General features: G+C 34.5%; 2 protein-coding genes across 8 annotated transcripts in view; one reads left to right on the forward strand and one right to left on the reverse strand.

Moving 5' to 3' along the window:
- LOC122629525 (TGF-beta receptor type-1) overlaps positions 1 to 11,517 on the forward strand; it is a 24,380-nt gene extending 12,863 nt beyond the window's left edge. For 4 of the 7 annotated variants that reach the window (XM_043813428.1, XM_043813083.1, XM_043813506.1 and 1 more), the window contains 5 exons: positions 2,857 to 3,090; positions 3,942 to 4,175; positions 4,373 to 4,713; positions 4,794 to 5,033; positions 5,273 to 11,517. In XM_043813428.1, coding sequence (XP_043669363.1) covers positions 2,857 to 3,090; positions 3,942 to 4,175; positions 4,373 to 4,713; positions 4,794 to 5,033; positions 5,273 to 5,395 — 1,172 coding nt within the window. In that variant the 3' untranslated portion in view covers positions 5,396 to 11,517. The other 3 variants (XM_043813586.1, XM_043813257.1, XM_043813166.1) reach the window with 3 other exon arrangements.
- Positions 11,518 to 13,078: 1,561 nt separating this feature from the next.
- LOC122629472 (paramyosin, long form) overlaps positions 13,079 to 20,000 on the reverse strand; it is a 12,676-nt gene continuing 5,754 nt past the window's right edge. Inside the window, exons 10-16 of the mRNA XM_043812953.1 lie at positions 19,996 to 20,000; positions 19,755 to 19,867; positions 15,355 to 15,550; positions 15,152 to 15,280; positions 14,698 to 15,069; positions 14,148 to 14,609; positions 13,079 to 13,878 (exon numbers count right to left, since the gene is read on the reverse strand). The exon at positions 19,996 to 20,000 is cut by the window's right edge and continues 123 nt beyond it. Of these exons, the coding sequence (XP_043668888.1) occupies positions 14,217 to 14,609; positions 14,698 to 15,069; positions 15,152 to 15,280; positions 15,355 to 15,550; positions 19,755 to 19,867; positions 19,996 to 20,000 (1,208 nt within the window). The 3' untranslated portion in view covers positions 13,079 to 13,878; positions 14,148 to 14,216. The remainder of the gene's footprint in view (positions 13,879 to 14,147; positions 14,610 to 14,697; positions 15,070 to 15,151; positions 15,281 to 15,354; positions 15,551 to 19,754; positions 19,868 to 19,995) is intronic.

Raw genomic sequence — 20,000 nt, forward strand, 5'->3', positions numbered from 1 at the left:
AGAGAGAGAGAGAGAGAGAGAGAGAGAGAGAGAGAGAAGAAAAAAGAAAAAAAATCAGGCTTTTTTACCTTCGACCTTGGGTGCTTATGTGAAAGATCGTTTTGGGCGTTCATTAGCATCGCTCCATATCTCGTTTGCTCGTTTCTCGTTTCTCCTTCATATCTTGCTTCCACCTAGCTGATTCCACATATACATACATACATACACATGTATACATGCATTCTGTGTGTCACCGTGTCGGTTGACTAATACACGAGGTCTTTCCAGACGAAAGATAGTCGAGAGATTGCTTACGATTCATCAAGCACGAGACATCTACGAATCTTTTTTGCCTCTTTTTAGAGTCTGCATATTTTTTTTTTTTTCAATTTTTTTTTTTCTGTTTTGAAAAGTATCAAAGAACGGAAAAGTTTTGATGTTCTTTCGTAGTCTCGCTTGAGTCGAGATAGTGTGATCATTCTATTTGCTCTATGATATTTTTACTGTCTTTTTGTTATTAATTATAATGGCTATGTTAAAATAATGAATAAATTTTAGATCGAGAGACAAATTGGACGAAAAGAGAAAGAGAGACGGAGAAAGAGAGAACTGTTTTACTTTTGCTTTTATACAAAATGGAAATAAGATGGTATTAGTCAAGTTAAAAACTAAAAAAAAATTATGTATTTTCAATGTACATTTGCTGAGACTTGGACCGGTGGCTTGTGTATCGCTCACATCTATTATTCACGATGTAAAAATGCCGGTGAGATAACGCAGTGTTCATATGTGTTACCGCCGGATAAGATAACGCTTAATATTTTCACAGTTTCTTTTTTCTTATTCTTTTCTTCTTTTTCAACCCGTAAATCTCTCTTTTTCTTTCTTCTTCGTTCTCATATTCTCTGTTGTCTGCTTTACAACGAGAGGCAGATTTTTGGGATAACGATTTGAAGTAAATTATTTTCGTCGAACACTCGTGTTTATCATTTCATGACGGCTCGAGAAAGAATGTCGATGTATCGGAAGTTAGAGTCGAAGCATACGTTTGTCGATCGACGATCCAGGATTAAAAATATCTTTTTCGTCTTACGCAATCTTACTTTCAGCGTTCTTTTCAATCCTCTTTGCTTCCTTTCATAAAGTTTGAAGAAGAGAACTACGAGAGTCGAAGAACATTTTTCAAATTTATCAAATCAAATAAAAATTAAGTAAAAGTATTGTTTTTAGAATTTGTTTTTTTACAGAATTCGAAAGTGTAAAAGTTCGACAAGCCAATAAAAAATAAATATAAATTTATTTAGCTCCTTATTGATATATCTATAATGTCGATGATTTTCATCGGTATAAAGTAAAAATGAAACGTAAATTTCGATAACGTATCGATTTCAAGAAATATTTTCTTCGCGTAATATTTCATAAGACGTACCGAGTTGAAAAAATATTTTAATAACGATTGAATCGCGATGAATGCAAAAAGTAAAGATAAGAGATAACCGATTTAATACTAAAAAGATAAGAAATTTCGATTTAATTCTATATACACAAACGCGCGCGTGCGCACATGCACGTGTAAGATACAAAAAGACAGTAACAACGAAGAGTATGTCCTTGAACAAATTTAATTCTTTAAAAGGACACAGTTTTCACAGGATCTTGATCTATAATATATTTCGAAAATTTTCAACAATTTGCCCTCCTTGTATTCCCCCTCACTTTGTACTTTTTTTAAAGGAAAAGATAGATAACTCTAGTAATTATCCATCTTATAGAATAGGTGTTTCAATACATATATGCTTTTCAATGATATGTCTGTCTCATCATATTCATTGCAGTTTTTTTTGCATCTTAATTTCGATGGGGATCATTATATATTGTTTTACTGTTCCATTCGTGTTAGGAGATCTATGTCTATCGATGGTATTGGGAAACGAAACAAGATCTATCGATTAAGTTGAGATTTTGTCTCGAAAATTGGTTTTACTGGTTACTACGACGGGATTCGTCAAAATGGTTCTCACATTTGCTCGTCGAGTCGCGATCTCCGTATTTCACTTAACATGATTCTTGTTGTCATTAACCCTTGTGTTTCTTTATTTTTTTTTTTTTTTTTTTTTTTTTTCCATGGAGTAACATAACATTAACAGCATCCGCGTGCGTGAAGGAACTACGTCTTGGTGCAAGATGGCGAAGATTTGGAGGTAAGTTCGAAGTTACAATCGCGTTACGAAGATGCACATATACATATATAGATATACATACATACAAACACGTCATATTAATCAGAATGACAATCTCTTTTATTTGTCAAATTCATACCTACCTTGCACGGGGAATAAAAAAAAAAGGTATCCTAGAAATGCACGAGACTCTTCTTTCCTAGGTATCACGAAGGATTATTTATCAGGTAGGAAGGGTTTCGTAATCAAACGCAAGGAAATCATCAGCAAAAAAAGCAATCTTTTCTACGGGAACGTCGATATTATAAGTCGGAGGGAATATATAAGAATGAAATGATCGTTTTCCTTTTTCATCTATCCCGTGTTTTGCTTTACTTTCGTTATTGATAATATGTATGTTTGGCTATATGTAGTTTCGCTGATGGGATGCTATTATTGTTGGGGAAGATGGCTATGAAGTGGATATTTTGCTTGCACTTTCAGCTTGTATTAGTAATTTCTGAGAAAAATCTTTTTTTGTGCATTGTCCTTTCTTCTTGCTTTTTTTCTTTTTTTCGTACGTGGTTGATGAAACGTTAATTTCGATGAGCAACGAATGTTTGATTTTGCCGTTCGAGAATAGCGTTTTTCTCTACGAGCGATCTTTAGCAATAAATAAATACGCTATAACGGAAAGTCGTTGTCGTCTTGTCAAAAGTGTCGTCGAACGGGGACGATGCGACGTGGGTTACTTGGAAAATGGCCTTGACGATAGCACTTCCTATATGCGCGATCTGTGTGATCGTTATGGTTATTTATCACATACACATGTCGAGGAGAAGTCCTGCAAGACATTTCCCAGATGATTCGTTGGAGGCACCGGATCGACCAATCCTTGGAGGTGTCACCATCAGGGATATGTTGGAAATGACGACTAGTGGCAGTGGTTCGGGTAGGTCGAAATAAATTAAATATATGCTAAGATGTCAAAATTGTTTGAATATCGAGTATCTTTCGAGGTATCTTTTTAATTTGTTTCTGAAAAATGGATACATAAGACACATAATAATCTAGTATTTTCTTTTAGTTAAATTGTCTAATTAGATGTCATATATATATATATCACTTTAATTTGAAGAAATTTATATATATATATATATACATATATATAGACATGTACAGTGTTCTATAGCTTCGAGGAACAGCCTCAAGGAACACAAACAAATTAGATTCTATACATGAAAACAAGAAAAAAAAAACTTGTGTGAACGTATATCCTATTTGACCTTGTTTTCGAATTATAGCGAATTTCTTCTTCAACGCACTATATTTGCTTATCTTTACAAGGAGTGTTTAAAATGAACTCTTTGCATCTGAACACAATCCTGGAAACGTTTTACTCTTGACTATCTTATCCTGTCTTATCTCCATTTGTCCAGATATTGTTTAGCTTTTCTGCAAATCTTGTTCAATTATCTCGCAAAGTATTTCAACACTCTTAACCCGATGGATTTCAGATAACTCTACTAAAATCCATTGGTTCAACGTCAGATATTGAAATAGGTAGATGAAATTAATTCAACTACTTCCATCTTTCTCTAATATTATTTCACCATAAGACTCGCTATAATTGAATAATGATAAATAGAATATACGTTTATATGAACTTTTTTATTATTTTCATGGACAGAATTTACCGTCGAAACGGTCGGGGATACCCTATATAAATATATTCGACGGTTATCCTACTTAGGTGTATCAAATCGATTAGAATGCTTTTTCCAATGTTCCTTCTCTCCCAAGTAGGTCTGCCACTTCTGGTACAGCGGAGTATAGCACGCCAGATTCAGCTTGTTGAGACGATCGGAAAAGGTCGTTTCGGTGAGGTCTGGCGTGGACGTTGGAGGGGTGAAAACGTTGCCGTTAAAATCTTTAGCTCGCGAGAGGAAAGATCTTGGTTTCGAGAAGCAGAGATCTATCAGACGGTGATGCTGAGGCATGATAATATCCTTGGTTTCATCGCTGCTGATAACAAAGGTATTCTTTTATCATTGTTAAATAGTTTAAATCAATATTACAAAAAATTTCATAATTACAAGTATTATTATAATATAATACTAGTAATAAACTTAATACAATTACAGATAATTAATTATATAATATGAAAAAATGTATGAAGAAATAAACCGATCGATCTCGATTGTATCTCACACATTGTTCGTATTTGCTTTTAGACAACGGAACCTGGACGCAATTGTGGTTAATCACGGATTACCACGAGAAAGGTTCGCTTTTCGATTATCTGAATAGATCGACCGTAGATACGAACGGCATGATTAGAATGGCCTTGTCGATCGCTACTGGTCTGGCACATCTTCATATGGAAATTGTTGGTACGCAAGGTAAACCAGCTATCGCTCATAGAGATCTCAAATCGAAGAACATTCTCGTTAAGACGAATGGTACATGTGCGATTGGTGATCTTGGATTGGCTGTTAGGCATGATGTAATCACGGACACCGTTGATATTCAATTAAATAATAGGGTTGGAACTAAACGTTACATGGCACCTGAGGTAATAAACACGTTGTGTGTGTATATACGTAATAATGTAATCAGAGAATAATTCATTGGAGTTGTTTACATTGACTTTAGGTCTTGGAAGAGACGATAAATATGAATCACTTCGATTCATTCAAAAGAGCAGACGTGTACGCTCTTGGTTTGATTCTTTGGGAAATTGCAAGACGTTGTAACGTTGGTGGAATTCACGACGATTATCAACTGCCCTTTTACGATTTGGTGCCTTCCGATCCTACGATCGAGGAAATGCGTAAGGTCGTCTGTACGGACAGACAAAGGCCCTCCATACCAAATCGATGGCAGTCGATCGAGGTTAGTATGAAAATTTTAATAAATCATCGAGAATTATCTTCTATTCTTAAGTACTTCAAGTTTTTAAAATATTTAAAAATCGATTTATTATTATATTAATTTATTATATTAATTTAAAAGTCGATTAGCTTCTTAATGTAATACGTATTTGATTACATAGCGAACAATGTAAAATAATTAATAGTACGCTTGATATCGTTTCGATCGAACTTGCGAATCTTTAAAAAAATTGTTTGAAGGCTCTACAAGTGATGTCGAAAGTGATGAAGGAATGTTGGTACCATAATGCCGCGGCAAGACTGACCGCACTCAGGATTAAAAAGTCTCTGGCCAATTATGGCGCTATGGAGGATCTGAAATAAAGTGTCGAGAAGATTAGGAGGGACCATTCCGAAAGTGTCAGTGTTGTTATGCTTCGCAAATATAGGATATGCGATCGTAAACTATACGTGAATATATGAGAACATTTGCATAAACTTTATTCCATTATGCAAAATATTCCAGAAGAATATAGAACGGATCTTTAAAACCCAGACGATTTACAAATTGTATTATTTACATAGTTTATTTCTTTTTTTGTTTGTTTTCGAAATTCAATCGAGAAGTAGTGAATTTTTTTTTACGATTTGTTAATATTTTTCAAACAAATCGTCGAAGATCTTCTAACTCGTTAATTATTATTATAATTATTTTTTCTTCCATTGGTTAGAACACAACGACAAGGGTAAAGTCAATCGAAAACTCGAAAAAAGCTTTTGGTTAATCGAAAGATAATCTACGTTACATTACTGCTGTATATTTATTATAATACTATAAAGATAAACTACATAAATTTATTCCGTAGTGACGTTTATGGATTAATATTAATCGATAATTATAAGTTTATATGTTAGTTCGCATACGTGTGCGTAAACGATTACTTGAGAGCAGAGTCGATTAACCAAATGGTATTTCGAATAAGAATAGGGTAATATAATGAAACTGACTTTTATTTGGTCGAATGTGTTCTATCTATGAATATTGAGGAACGAACCGGAATATTTTAGATATTGGACACTTCTTTATTTATTTTACGATGTTCCGGACAGTGTTTCTATTTCCAAATACTTATTTCACACATTTTTCAAATTGAACTTATCGTCGATGTTTTAACAGTGCGAGCAGAAACCAAACTTTCCGAGAGCATGTACCATATAACGTGTGTTACAAGAGAAATACATGTACGCAGAGAAATTTCTTTTTTTGGCAATGCAAGCGGGATGCTGGTATTAAAAGAAAACAAGTAAACAAAACGTGCAGGTAATTTTTATATTTCTTATTTTCAACGAGTCTATGTACGTTTTTTTTTTTTTTTTTTCGAAATCGAATCGATTTTTTCGAAGGAATGCAAGCAAGAATCATGATCATGAAAATATTTCTTGATTTACAATTTATGATAAAAATTTTCGAACGTTAAAGTAGTTGTAAAGTTTCTTCGTGTGAAATCAGTGAGACGCAAAAAGATAAGTTTTACATTGAAACAAAACTATTTCAAAAAAGAAATGTATTTGATAAATCGCGATTGCATAATATGAGAAGCCTTATCACGTTTTCGTTGACATTGGAAGGCCTTTTATCTACGACCAGTTATATTTACTGATTGACTTAAATATACGTATATACGTATATATGCGGGTGCGCGCGCGCGCACGCTTGTACTGTCTTTAATGTAGATGTAACCAAATGTTTTTCTTAAGACGTAAGTTTTGCGTAATATTAACGCAAGTTGATCGCGACATGCAACGGTATACCCCGCGAGTATGTCGAAACGTGTTTCCTTTGTAACACAGGAAGGCTGAAATTGAAGGGTGCTAAGCTCAAGAGCAACTGTAAAGTAGTATGAAAGAAGGAGAGCAAGTGAGTTAGTGGTAGCGAGAGTGGCTTGCGCGAGTATGAAAGAAAGAAAGAAGAAAAAAAAAAGAAATGAAAAATTGTGAATGAGACGCTAATAATAAAAAGTAAAAAGAAAAAAAAAAGAAAAGAAAAGAAAAGAAAAAATAAAAAAAAGGATGGAGAAAGAGAGAAAGATACATTGGAGAATCTATATTTTCGGGAATTTTTTAACGGAATGATAAAGGGAAGAAAGATAAAAAGAAAAAGAAGAAGGGGATGAAAAAATGTTATCATCTTAACGAGTTACAACTTATAAATTGTTGTACTTGTTATTTATGAGCACAATTTTCTACTATTTTCTCACCATCTTTCTTTCGTTTCTTTTTTTTTCTCTCCCTCTTCTTCTTCTTCTTTTTCTTTCCTTTCTTTTTCGCGTTCAGAACGACGATCAACACGAGAACGAGCATTGTTCGGTATTTGTGCGATATATTGTGTATATTGTATGACAAAAAGCAATCATTACGAACGGGAGTTTATAAATTTAGAATAGTGTGAGATCGAATGGACGTATGGTATGTTATTGGTTAGCTTTATTAGTAATTATCTTGTCTCCTAACGAACATGAACACTTTCATTACGACGAGTTGTCTGTAAAGAATAACATTTAATATTTTTTCGTACTATGCAAATTATTGGTTTCTTATTTAAATCACATTAGATTAACATAGAATGAATTATAAAAGAATATACATCAAGATACGTTAATTCATAGAGAATTTTGTTAAGTATCTATAATTATCTTTAGTATACAGCTAGAATGTTGAACGTTGAGTGATTATAGTTGCTTTAGTAAGAAAAAAGTTAAATTTATCTGACTTTTGTGAATCACGGAATAGCTGTTTGGAATGAAAACGATAAACAATAACTTTCAAATTTTTTGAAAGTGATTGAAGTGAAATGAAATATTTAAATGGATCAAATGAAATCAGGTAAATTTTTCAATCATTTCAAAGTCGTTGTTTATTATTTTGTTCTTTAGAAACAGTAGCCTGGTGAGAGTTTAATGTTTATTAGAGAATAAGATATTTATTAACGAAGCTGGCGATGGTAATTTTGTATTGGAGGAATTATGCGAGGACGATTGAAAATAATGCAATGATTCCGTACGTAGTAATGCTCGCGTGATAAGAAAATTCGTCAAAGACGAAAGAAAGAAGACGAGATAGAGATAGAGATACATAGATGAGGGAGAGTGATAAGGACAGAGAGGGAGAGGGAGAGAGAGAGAGAGAGAGGGAGAGAGAGGGTCAAATAATCTTCGTCATCCAATAATCAACGTAAAAGTCTGCGACGTTACAATTAAATATTATTACGTAGAAAAGGCAAGAGTCCTTTTAAAACACATAATCGTATTTTTATATTGTTTTTTACCGATGACGCCGCGCTCGGTTGCCGTACTCACTTTCTCTTCCGTTTTCTAAAGCCACCGATCGGTGGAAAGATACTTCGGAATTCACGTACGTATGTATAAGTTGCAAAATATTAGTGCCTACGTTTGGACGAAAGGAAAGAATTTTTTTCGTATTTCTTTATAACAGTATAATTATTCAAGATACAAGGTAGAATAACGAAAGAAAGAAAGAAATCATTTTTGTTTCCCTAATCTCGGCAAAGAAGCGAACATACATTTGTTCATTGGCTTTTGTGACGATGTAAGAACGAATTAACGTTTAACCCAACTGCCGCAGATTGCGATAGAAATAAAAGACTGAGAAATATTCAAATAATAGTACGGGCTGGATACATATCTCACAGGGTTTATGCGAACTCTTTTTAATAAACATAGCAAACAATGTAGATTATCCTTTACGAAAAAGATACGATCGACAGGATCGCAAATTTCATTTCTTCTCACATTGCGACAAGTATCTTTTCTTTTTAATCAGAATTGGAACTATGGATTATATCCTGCCACACCGTACGATTTTATTCTATTAATGGCATAACGAATCACATGTCCCAAGACTGTCTAGATTTTAAGCTGGTCGGTCACTCGTTGACCATTATTTACGATCTTACCGAATCTTAGGGACCTAATGAATGAGCAGTCAATTTGAAAATAACAAATGTCTCTCGATAGCTTTGATTATAATTATACTTATATCATCCTCGCATGTAAATCGTAACGAACAAATGGTCCGAAGTAAAAATCTATTTGCTCACCTTTTATGTACATTCCTATTACGAAGTAGGTTAATTTATAAAATGCGTAAATGAGAGGACGAGCCGTACGCGTCGGTGAATCTTTAAACACGATTCGCGTGGTTAAGTAAATTCATTAGCCATTTCGATAAACGAACGTGGGCCTTTCATCGACGCGAAATTTCTGCAGATATTTCCATACTGCTAGTACAACTCTGTGCCAATACCCAACCGAATGTTAACTAAAGCAAAAAACCAGTTATGATATAATATTAGCTGCATCATCTTCGTAATTACATCCTCGCCACCTCCTTTATAATAAATACACATATACATACACACATATAGATACATACGCATAGGGATGATACATATACACGCGATATACATATAGCTAGGTCAATCTTTTTAAGCTCTGCAAATGTGAGTTATACAGGAAGTCAGAAGAATTCACATTGATGAAACGTCGAAACATTGCCAGTATCGTTCGAAGCAATCTTTTTTGCCGAGAATAAGAACAGATTATTTTCCCAATTGAAATATGATGTGTTTCCGAAGCGTCGAACCAATTTCATTAAAATATTCGACGATGCTAAACTGCCAAATAAGATTTTATCCTCTATCGTTCTTTCTTTCCATATTAATGATTTAAGTCGAAACTTGTACAAATGGAGAGTAACAATAAAACGAAGAAAAACGTTGCATCATTGCGGCTGCATTTATGTCAGTATCGATATCATTAGAAGGAGGAAGTTGTATGTATGTACCTTTACGATGATATACTATACATACACGGATTATATATATATATATATATATATATATATATATATTATATACATATATATATATATAGCGTTTAATTTATTTTAACACTTTTCCAGTTAATTAATGAGGTATTGCGAAGCAATCGTTAGATACAGTTAGGACACGCATACTCACGCGAAACAAATTTCTATGTCGCATTGTTTTTTTTCAGCGAAAATAGATCGGTAGAGTCTCGAAGCTATATATGCCGGTATATAAATAGCGAAACGAAAAAGTAAACAAACAAACAAACAAACAAATAAAGGATACGAAAAGTGATTCCAAGCGTGTGAAGTGAGCTCTTTTTATAACTACGATTGTAAATAAGTAGACTGTATCTGAAGCTTTCCAAATCATGGAGTACGATCTTTTTTTAATCGTTGAGAAAGAAAACTTCGAATAGAAAAGGTTTTAATGAATTAAATAAGAAGAAAAAAATGCGAGTAACCAGTTTGAAATTTTCAAGTTGATCGAAGAAATTTTAGGGGATGTCCACGATTTGGAAAATATTACTGAGGTTACGAGGACAACAAAGTTAGCGATAAATAGTGATAATCGATATAACACAGCTTGATTTGCTCCTTCTTCCTTTAGCTGAAAACTTCGTCGAACTTTTTCTTATTCTTTTTTATTTTATTTTATTCTTTTTTTTTCTTTTAATGGATACCATATTGGCATCGTTTGTATATCAGTGCTTATAAATCGGAAACCTATTAATCAGTTTTTTTCCTGTCTGTAATTATGGATCGATAACTCGTTAAAATACTTTAGGACGGTGATGTTTTTTGTTTACATGAAGATTATATGAAGGTAAATTTAAATGATGGTGGCTTCAATGCTTCTCTCCCGATAAGTATATTATAATTATACTACGAAGGATCATGCGAAAAACTGTTGCGATTACGTGAGAAATTCCGGTGATTCGTGAGAATGTGCCGTTAAAGTGTTAATAATTATTATTCTACAAACATATGATTAATTGGAATATTGTAATAATGCGAAAAGAGTACAAGTTTATAGGGAATCGCAAGATAATTGATAAGAGATTTCTTAAATGAAGAATTAGATTTTTTATTTTCATCAATCAAGAACGCGATCTTTGGCCTATTCTTCTCTTAACACGCATAATATTTGTTATTCTCGAAAATATATATTAATTTGTATCGTAAGTATCCTGGTGAAAGGTATATAAATATTTCGTACAACCAACTTAATTAACAATAATTCAAATGTGATCTTTTATTATTTTGTTTTATCTTTTATTTTTTTTTTCTTTTGCGAAAGTACGAAAGGAAACACAAAAATATCGAGCGAATTTTCCAATTCTCCTGTTTTTTTTTTTTTTTTTTAATAATATATTACGTCTTTATATTCAAAGTAGTGTAATTAATTTTAAGAACGTATCTATCTCTTTAATTTTTATCTAATCATATTATTATTATTATTACGACTTTGTTAAAAGTTTTTATTTCCTTCTTCTTTATTTCTTTCTAATGTATAATAATCCTGTAAATAACGATGTAAATGTTATTATTCGATGAATTGCGTATCGATAGAATGAACCCTTGTAATTTTCGTAATGGATGGTTGGATTTACGAGTGACGTTGTTTTTTATTCATCAATAGCCTTTTTATCTATAACGGATGATTTACGGAGTGTTTTATGTTCGTAGACACTTAGGTTGATGGCTGTAAAAACTTATGCGGTAACGACAATCCAGAATTAAATTATACTTCGTTTCTATACGATGAGCAAATGGTAGCGTCAGCGTATATCAACGTGTCGAACCAAGTAAGTGATTCCACCATTTGCCACGAGTTTTTTTCCATGAGATACGATCCTTAGCAAGCTGTTTCCACTGGCTGTTTCCACTGGCTGTTTAGAATGTTAAATACAGCCATATCGCACTTAGCGTAATCCTTATAACGTAGGATCGGTTTGGCCACAGACTTTTTCGCATCAGTAATTTTGCTCAGAAGAACCTGTCTGGGTAAACGAGTGTGTCGTATACGATGCACATGCCGCAGCCACCGCAAATGTTTCTACTTAAGCAGAGCAGTAAGGCTAGGTAGTTGTGCGATCTCGAGTATCCGTTCATGACTTTGTCTTTCTATGGTGTACCCAAGATGTTACGAGGACAACACATGTGGAAAATGTTGAGTCGACGTTGTTGTTTTTTGTACAACGTCCAAGTTTCAGTTCCATACAGGAGTATGCTCAAACCGCATGTCTGATAGTTTAGTAGTAAAATGTTGTCTCATATTCTTGTACTAAGTAATGCAAGTACTGATCTCTGTAACAAGTGAGAGATCGTTCGATATGGTCGAGTCTAGATTAGAAAACTTACTGAGCATTTCCAAAGTTAGTTCAGTTGGTGTATCATTTAATATTATAGCTTGACTTCCGCATATCTTTGTGCCAATCGCTACTGTCAATCGCATTGGTAGACGTGGAGAAAAGAGCATATGCCTAAGCCAATTTGTGCATTAGGCTCTGAAGCTCTTGAATAAAAATTGTAACTACTGCGGAATATATGTAGAGTCCGGAAATCATGTAAAATCTCAGGGTACACGTAGTCGACAAGTTTTTAAAGTTTGCCAAGAACTACTCGACCAAACAACTTGCCAATAATGCTAGATAGCAATTGCAGTTGCCACGGTAGACTTTCTTGTTGTATAAAGTAACAATATTGGCATCATACATATCCTGAGGCAGGAATCATCCCTCTTTTCAAAATTTAGCTAATAAATTGTGCAGAACGGATAGAATGCATTTAAGTTTATTTCAGTTATTCAATTTCAGTAAGTTACTTTTAGAATGCATGCTTTCGTTACTGGGACTTTTTCCACATTTAAATCACTTGACAGTTTCGTGATACTCCTTTAGATTAGATAAATTATTAAGCTCGCTATAGATTGCCAGTTCAACAATTTGTCTAAGAGTTTCTACTGGTTTTGTGAACATTAAATATCTCCGTAGATCCTGCTAAATTACTAAATAAAATAAAAAAGATGTTATTGAAAATGGTCTGTGGAGAATATCTAATTGGCTCGAATAAATGAAGTTTAGTTTTAACAAATAAATAAATTGGTTGATCTAATATTTGAATAATAATATATCTTAACATCGTAAAAAAGGAGAGAAAAGAGATGATTCAACAAGCTTTCGTACTTACGACTTTGAATTTATTTATTAAATTAATGTTGACACAGGTTATTGTGTATGTCGTATAGCGAGATTTGTGTGTACGGACAATAATACCTATATGTGTAATAATAGCATAGAATTAATGTTATCCATTTAAATACATGTGCGATAATCGCGAATAGCGAGACACGACAGTGTCTTGCCTTACTCTCTCTTAATTTTTATCTTAATTACGCGATTAATAATAGCCACATCATTGATAGGATAAGAATAGTAATAATGAATGCCGTTTATTTTGCTTCAAATTTTCTTTACAATGTTGATATTTTTACTCGTGCACCTGCAATTAAGCTTTTTTATTTTGGTTAAAATCTATATGTCGTTATTTTTTTTTTTTATTATTTGCTTTCGTTCTCTTTCGCTTTGGCCTAATCAAAATGTCCCGTATTTCTTTTATTTTTTTTAATTCTTTTCGTTCACGAGAGGAAGCGGAAATTTCGTTGGATTAAATATATATTATAAATATATATATTATATATATATATATATGTATGTGTATGTCGAATTTACGACGGGTCGTCCGTTTATAATTAATAGCGATGTACTTATGAAAATGGAGGTTTTTTAATAGTTCAACCCCCTCGGACAAGATCTGCATAGTACATCGTGCGACCCGTTGGAAACTCTTTCGGTCCTCCCGCCTTTGGATCGTTCGTCCTGCTGCTGCTGCTGTTGCTGTTACCATTGCCTTTGCCGTTGCTGTTGCCGTTGCTGTTGTTGCTACTGTTTTATCGTCGTAGAATTAGAATGATGACTCTAAAGAAGGATTTGTACTCTTAAATCTTAAGTTTTTTACATGATAAAAGTAATGATAGTTTGAACGTACGAGTACTGTAATTTAGGAGAGCAACTTCACTCATTTTATTTTTTCTTCAATGTTTCAAACAAATATCTTTAAATTTTTTTATGAAAAAATTAACCATGCTATTCTTTACCGATAATGGGAACGGTATATGCAGTAGTATAACTATAATCTATCGATAATCGAAAATAGTATAAAATTGTATGGATCAAGTGATACGTACGTTTAGAAGGAGGACGACGTGGCGTTCGAAATGATAATTGGGGTGGCGATGATTTCTGTGGCGAAGTTATTACAGCTCCTGCCTCGTCTCCTGGACAAGGTAGACCTGGGAACCGGGTACGGTCGAGGTGGTGACGAAGCTGCGGTGTTTGGCACGAATCAAGGTCAAATTGCTTTCAGCTGTATCGGCACGATCTTCGGCTGCTTCGAGTTCTCTTTGGAATCGGCGAACCCTGGTCACACTTTGCTGGGACATGCCCTCTTGCTCTTGGAGTTGTCTCTTATAGATGCAGACTTTTTGATTCGCCTTGTCCAACGATTCTTGTAGCAAAGCAATATTCTTCGAGTCTTCCTCCACTTGGATCATCACCTCCTTGATGTTTCGTTCTTTTTTGCGCAAAATCTTCACAGTCTCCGAGTGTCTGCGTTTCTCCTCGTCCAATTCGAGTTCCAGATCGCGAATCTATAAATTTTGTTTGATTAACGAATGTGATCGAACTGGTTTATTTAATCGTGAAAGTTGGACCATGAAAATATATTCGTTTTTTTACCCTGGCCTCGAGCTTGCTGATTATACGTTTGCCGCCAACGATCGCGTTGGCCTCGACTTCTTCCAATCTCACTGACAAATTCTTAACTTCGATCTCAAGCGACTTCTTGATCGCCTCGATCTTGACGATACGTTCTTGTTCCTCGTGCAGAATCTCCACGGTATGCTTCAACTCGTTCTGTACACGTTGATATCTTTCGTCGCTAACTCGCAATTCCTTGGTGACTTCCTCGTAATCACCAGCCAAGGTTGTTAATTCTTGCTCGAGCTTAGCCTTAGACGAAGCTATGTTCACATTGATAGTCGTCAATTCGTTGATACGGCTAACCGACTCTTCGTATTGCTGCTCGACTGTTCTCTTTGCGCGGAGGGCCTTGAAAATTACGAATATTGTATTAACATCAATTGATTTTGATATTGTATTTTGTTTTAGCTCGATCGAATGATTTACTCACGGATTCGTAATTGCCGCGAACTTCTTCGAGCTCGGCCGTCAATGACTGGAGACGTCTCTGGCTAATGCCCAACTGATCCAAGGTTACCTGCAGTTGGCGTTGAACTTCATCGTAGTGGGCTTGGAGTTCCTGAGATATAATAGATGAATGATTAGCGAAAGTTGTTTATTGAAGATGGGACTTAAATCAACTGAGATACGTACGGTAAGGGTAAGAGACTGCTTCTTTATGGTCTTTTGCAAATCGATGTTGTTCTTGTTGGCAACGTCGAGAGAAAGTTCCAGTTCGGTGATCTGAATCTGGAGCTTCTTCTTTACACGCTGTACTTCGGTCTTCAGCTTCGTTTCCGCTTCGACGACGCGGGCGTTCAATTGCTCGATCTCAATGCTGGTCTGCTTGCTAAGTTAACGTTATAAATCATGATAATATATCGAATAACATTGACTTTGAGCGAAGAGTTTGTAAAGCATAAAGCAAAAAAGCTGATAGTTTTGAGGATTAAATTCATTTCGTAGGAAACTGGGACAGATAGATTGTTAAAACGAACGGAAGGAATTTGGCGAAAGAATTAAAGCAGCAATAGATTAATCGATCGAGACTATATCGAATTTTTATAGTTTATTTAGTTTACCCTTGTCTGAACATTCGAGTATTTTTAACACACAGATGCTGTCGTTTAGCGGTTCGTGTACCAGAAACGATTATAATATTTATAATCCAACATGGGGGGACGTTCGCGATAGGCAAATTCTTGTCGGATCCGCTTTCGATTATCTCGATACCTCTGGTCCAGAAAATAATTGCTCGATCTCTTCTCGTATCCACGTAGCTCCTTACTGAGAATATCCAGAGGTTCCGTCAGTCTAGCCTCGTCGAGGATCAATTTGGCCCTTTTCTCCATCAGTTTGCTTTGATCTCTTCCCTCCCAATAGGCATGGTTCATTTCTGTTTGATACTTTCGAATATCAGCGAGTTCTTGACTCTTGCTAAGATTTTTCAGAGCCTCGGTCCTAAGTTGAATCTCTATAGCCCTCGCAGATTTCCCACGAAGACTTTTGCCGTGATCCAAATTTTCTTGGACTTCTTTCAACATCTGGATTTCCTTTAGAGCTTGCATTTCGATGGCAGCTAAGGCTTTCAGTTGCACGTCTGTCGGTACTTTTTGTTTTGGATATTCGCTAATCCAATACGGAGAAACTCGGTTGAGAATGTCCTGTGTCACTCTACTGGCGTGTACAGTCTTTTCCAGACTAAAGTCCGTCCGTTTGGCTATCTTCGAATGTGAAAAGGAAGTCTCGTTAATCGTTAGGCGATTTTATTCCTTGAAAGTCCTCGCTTAAGACACCAAAGTTTAACTATGCTCGCAGAAGACTAGAGATAATACAGCTAGAGATAATTTCTCGTTTCTTTCTCTCTTTTTCTCTCTAAACTTAGAAATGCAACGACTGAAATTCTCGAGTTTCTCTTTCCCCTTTCTCTCTCTCTCTCTTTCTCTCTTTCTTGCTCGACAACCGTAGCACGACTGACTTCGCCCGATCTGACTCGGTAGTCTGGGTGACGCGAGATGGATTTCTTTTCATCACTCGAGTGACTTGGCAAACGGCTCATCGAAAGACGAAGATGAAGAGAAACGTTCCAAATAATAGACTGCCAACAAAACGTTTGACGTGCTTCCGCAATATTTTTACTAGATAGCCGTCCTCGTTACCGAGGAGCTGAAGACAAAGGATTAAAGGATCGTTGAAAAATTTGTTGATTGAAAGGAAAAGAGAGAAATGAGAAAGAGAAAGAGAAAGATGCGCCAGGCATTCGCCTTCGTTTTCGTTTTTGATCTTAGCTATTCGCTCGCTCAAGACGATCACTTCCGCTGTACCAAATTTAGAAAGCGAAAAGGTCAAGTGGCTCGCTCAATTCGTGTTTTCTCTAGCGAGGAAAACGCATTTCCTGAACGCGCTAGCCTCGTATTATATTCTTATTAATTGTCCGATCCTTTCTATTTAATCTGAAATTAAGAAAAATTCTTTCTATTTTTAATTCTTTCGTTTTCATACCTTAAAGCGAGATAGATGTCCCCTCGCTTGATCCTCGGCGTCGATCGCTCGTTTAATCAAATCGTTTTTGTCATAGGTTTGTAATTCTTTACCCTCCCACATAAATCTGCCATCGGACCAAGGTAGGTCTGGAAATTCGTTTCCATTTCCCTCTAATCGACCCAGCGCCGATCTCGGTCTTTCCAGTTTCTCTTCCTTTCGATCGATATAATCCAACATTGGCTGATAATAATTCATACCGTATCCATAATTTTTATCGTAAACGTACGTTGGCCAGTGCCGCCATTTTGACTCAAGTGGCACTTGGCTAGGTGGCATGTAACCCACCATTTTGTCTCTTCGGCGTTTCTTTCTACCTTACAAACACTTAACACTATCAATTTCGTTCTGAGTTTCCTCAGGCTCGAGATCCTTTTTAATACGATCCGAAAGTATGACTGATACTGCCGAACATTTACGGTGAGCACTCTAATGATAATTAGGCCGAAGCTATGACGGCATCTTTTGAAAAGTTTTCCTTTGTGATTGCCACATTGAGAACAAGCGATCGTCACCTTTTAATAACGATCGGATCGCGACTAGTTTTATTAATAGAGTGACCGTAAGTAATAGTTGACTGATATTGTCATTTATTAGTTTCTCATTAGTTTCTTATTAACTCATTGCTCTTCTTCTTGCCGAAGATCGAGAATTCTTTTTATTGATACATTATTGATTATTATATTTTACTCTCCCATTTTAATTCGATTAATCGTTTACATTTATATATTTCATCTTCTATAAATGAACTTTCCAGATTTATAAACTTTAGTTTCATTAGTCGAAATAAAATCATTTCATTTCATTGTTTGAATTCAAAGATATTTTTATTATTAAACGCCATCGTATTTTAATATGTTGATTGTGGAAGCTAAAACGAGTGATCGATCATTTGATGGCGGTTCGATTTTCGCGGTCGCCGACACTTTGCACGTTACATAGAAATAGATCGAGTATAAATAGTAATTGGGTCGATATAGTAGTCGGATAAATCGATCATCAATTTGAACGTATTTTATAAATAACACTATGTTATGTATAATTAATTAAAGATATACACGTTATACAGTATTTCAAATACGTTTGATTTGATTACTAATTGTCTATGCATGCGTACTACGAGTTAATGAAAATTTCTATGTGCGTATCTCGCATAGTTGCGAGCTTGACCATATGATCATTTATTGAATCAACTGATATACTCATCTCTCTCTATATATATATGTATATATATATGATTTACAATAGGTTAAATGATAATGGACATCGATTAGTTTCTCACTCTCTCACTCACGTGTGAATTACTCAATATATTTTGTTATCTCGTAAATAATTTAATTATTACTTAAAATCATGCTTCATAAAGTTATCAATTAGATATATGAAACCATTTTAATATTTTCTTCATGCCGAAAAAAGTTTTTGCAAGACAAATAGATTAATATATTAACTGTTAAACTAATTTTTCAGAAATCGATATACTCATCTAATAACATCCATAATTTTTTATACATAAAAGATATAAAAGAATTCATGTTATATAAAATATGTCCGTCCATAGATATTCGAGCAAATATCTTGCGACTGGTTGAAGTTTCAAGAAAGTTTAATAAAAGAAATTTGCATGGCTCTGATTCATCTGCGAAATTCTTATCTAAATTTTCTGTTTACTCGTGACCTTTCCGAGTTATGAAGGTCAATATAGTTTCTTTTAAATGGATTTCCATAATCTTTTTTGCATGTTTATATAGTATTCGTTTGCAATTAAAATTATATCTAATAAAAAATATCTATCATGTTTCATTTACGAGATAATCGGCATTTTAAGTATTAAAGTAGTTGGTTTTTCGTATCGTAAGTTGAAAAGCAATCGGTCAGATTGCATTATATTTTGAAGTCGGTCACGTCGAACAGAATCACTGATCTTCAACTCGCCAAAATGCATGACACGTTTGATTTGTAAATAATGTATTTATATAACATGAAGTGTGAAGTATACGAATATTTGCTTAACATGAAAGTATGAATTTGTTAGTCAATCGTTAAAATACCAATTATCTCGTAAACGACATGTAATAGTAATTTTTTTAGTAAGTATGATTTTGATCGTAAATGATTACTACTGTAATGTAAATGTGCAGAAAAAGATTATACGTATCTATTTAAAGAAACTATGTTGATCTTTATAACTCGAAAAGATTACGGGTAAACAACATATTTTTACATGCATTTTGTAGCTGACTCAGAGTCGTGTAAATTTCTTTTATTATACTTTTATATAACTTCAACCAGTTGTAAGATACTTGCTCGGATGTATATGGACGAACACCCTGTATATAATTTTCACATCAGACTGTATTCTTATTAAGAAGTATACTTTTAATTTTTTAAAGATTACACAAAAAAAAAATCTTTAAAAACGATTTAAATAAAGTCTGTAAAATTGAATATTAATATGATCCTTATGGCATTCAAAGTGTTAGGAAAAAAGATCTTTCGAGGCAAATACTTACCGAATAATTTCGATCTCCTCGTCCTTCTCAGCAATACGACGCTCATATTCGTGACGAAGTTGGCTCAACTCGGCTGATAGTCTCTGCGAACGTTGTTCTTCGATCTTGCGACCCTAGAACCGAGCTTCTTGCATTAAAATCCGAGTTATAAATCGTTTATTAAGATTTAAGATACAAGAAAAAGTTGATGATAAAAGGGTCGATAGAAAACTTGATAATAGATGAGATTTAAATTACTAACTGCTT

This window comes from Vespula pensylvanica, chromosome 1, assembly GCF_014466175.1.
Source record: "Vespula pensylvanica isolate Volc-1 chromosome 1, ASM1446617v1, whole genome shotgun sequence".
Taxonomy (NCBI): Eukaryota; Metazoa; Arthropoda; class Insecta; order Hymenoptera; family Vespidae; genus Vespula; species Vespula pensylvanica.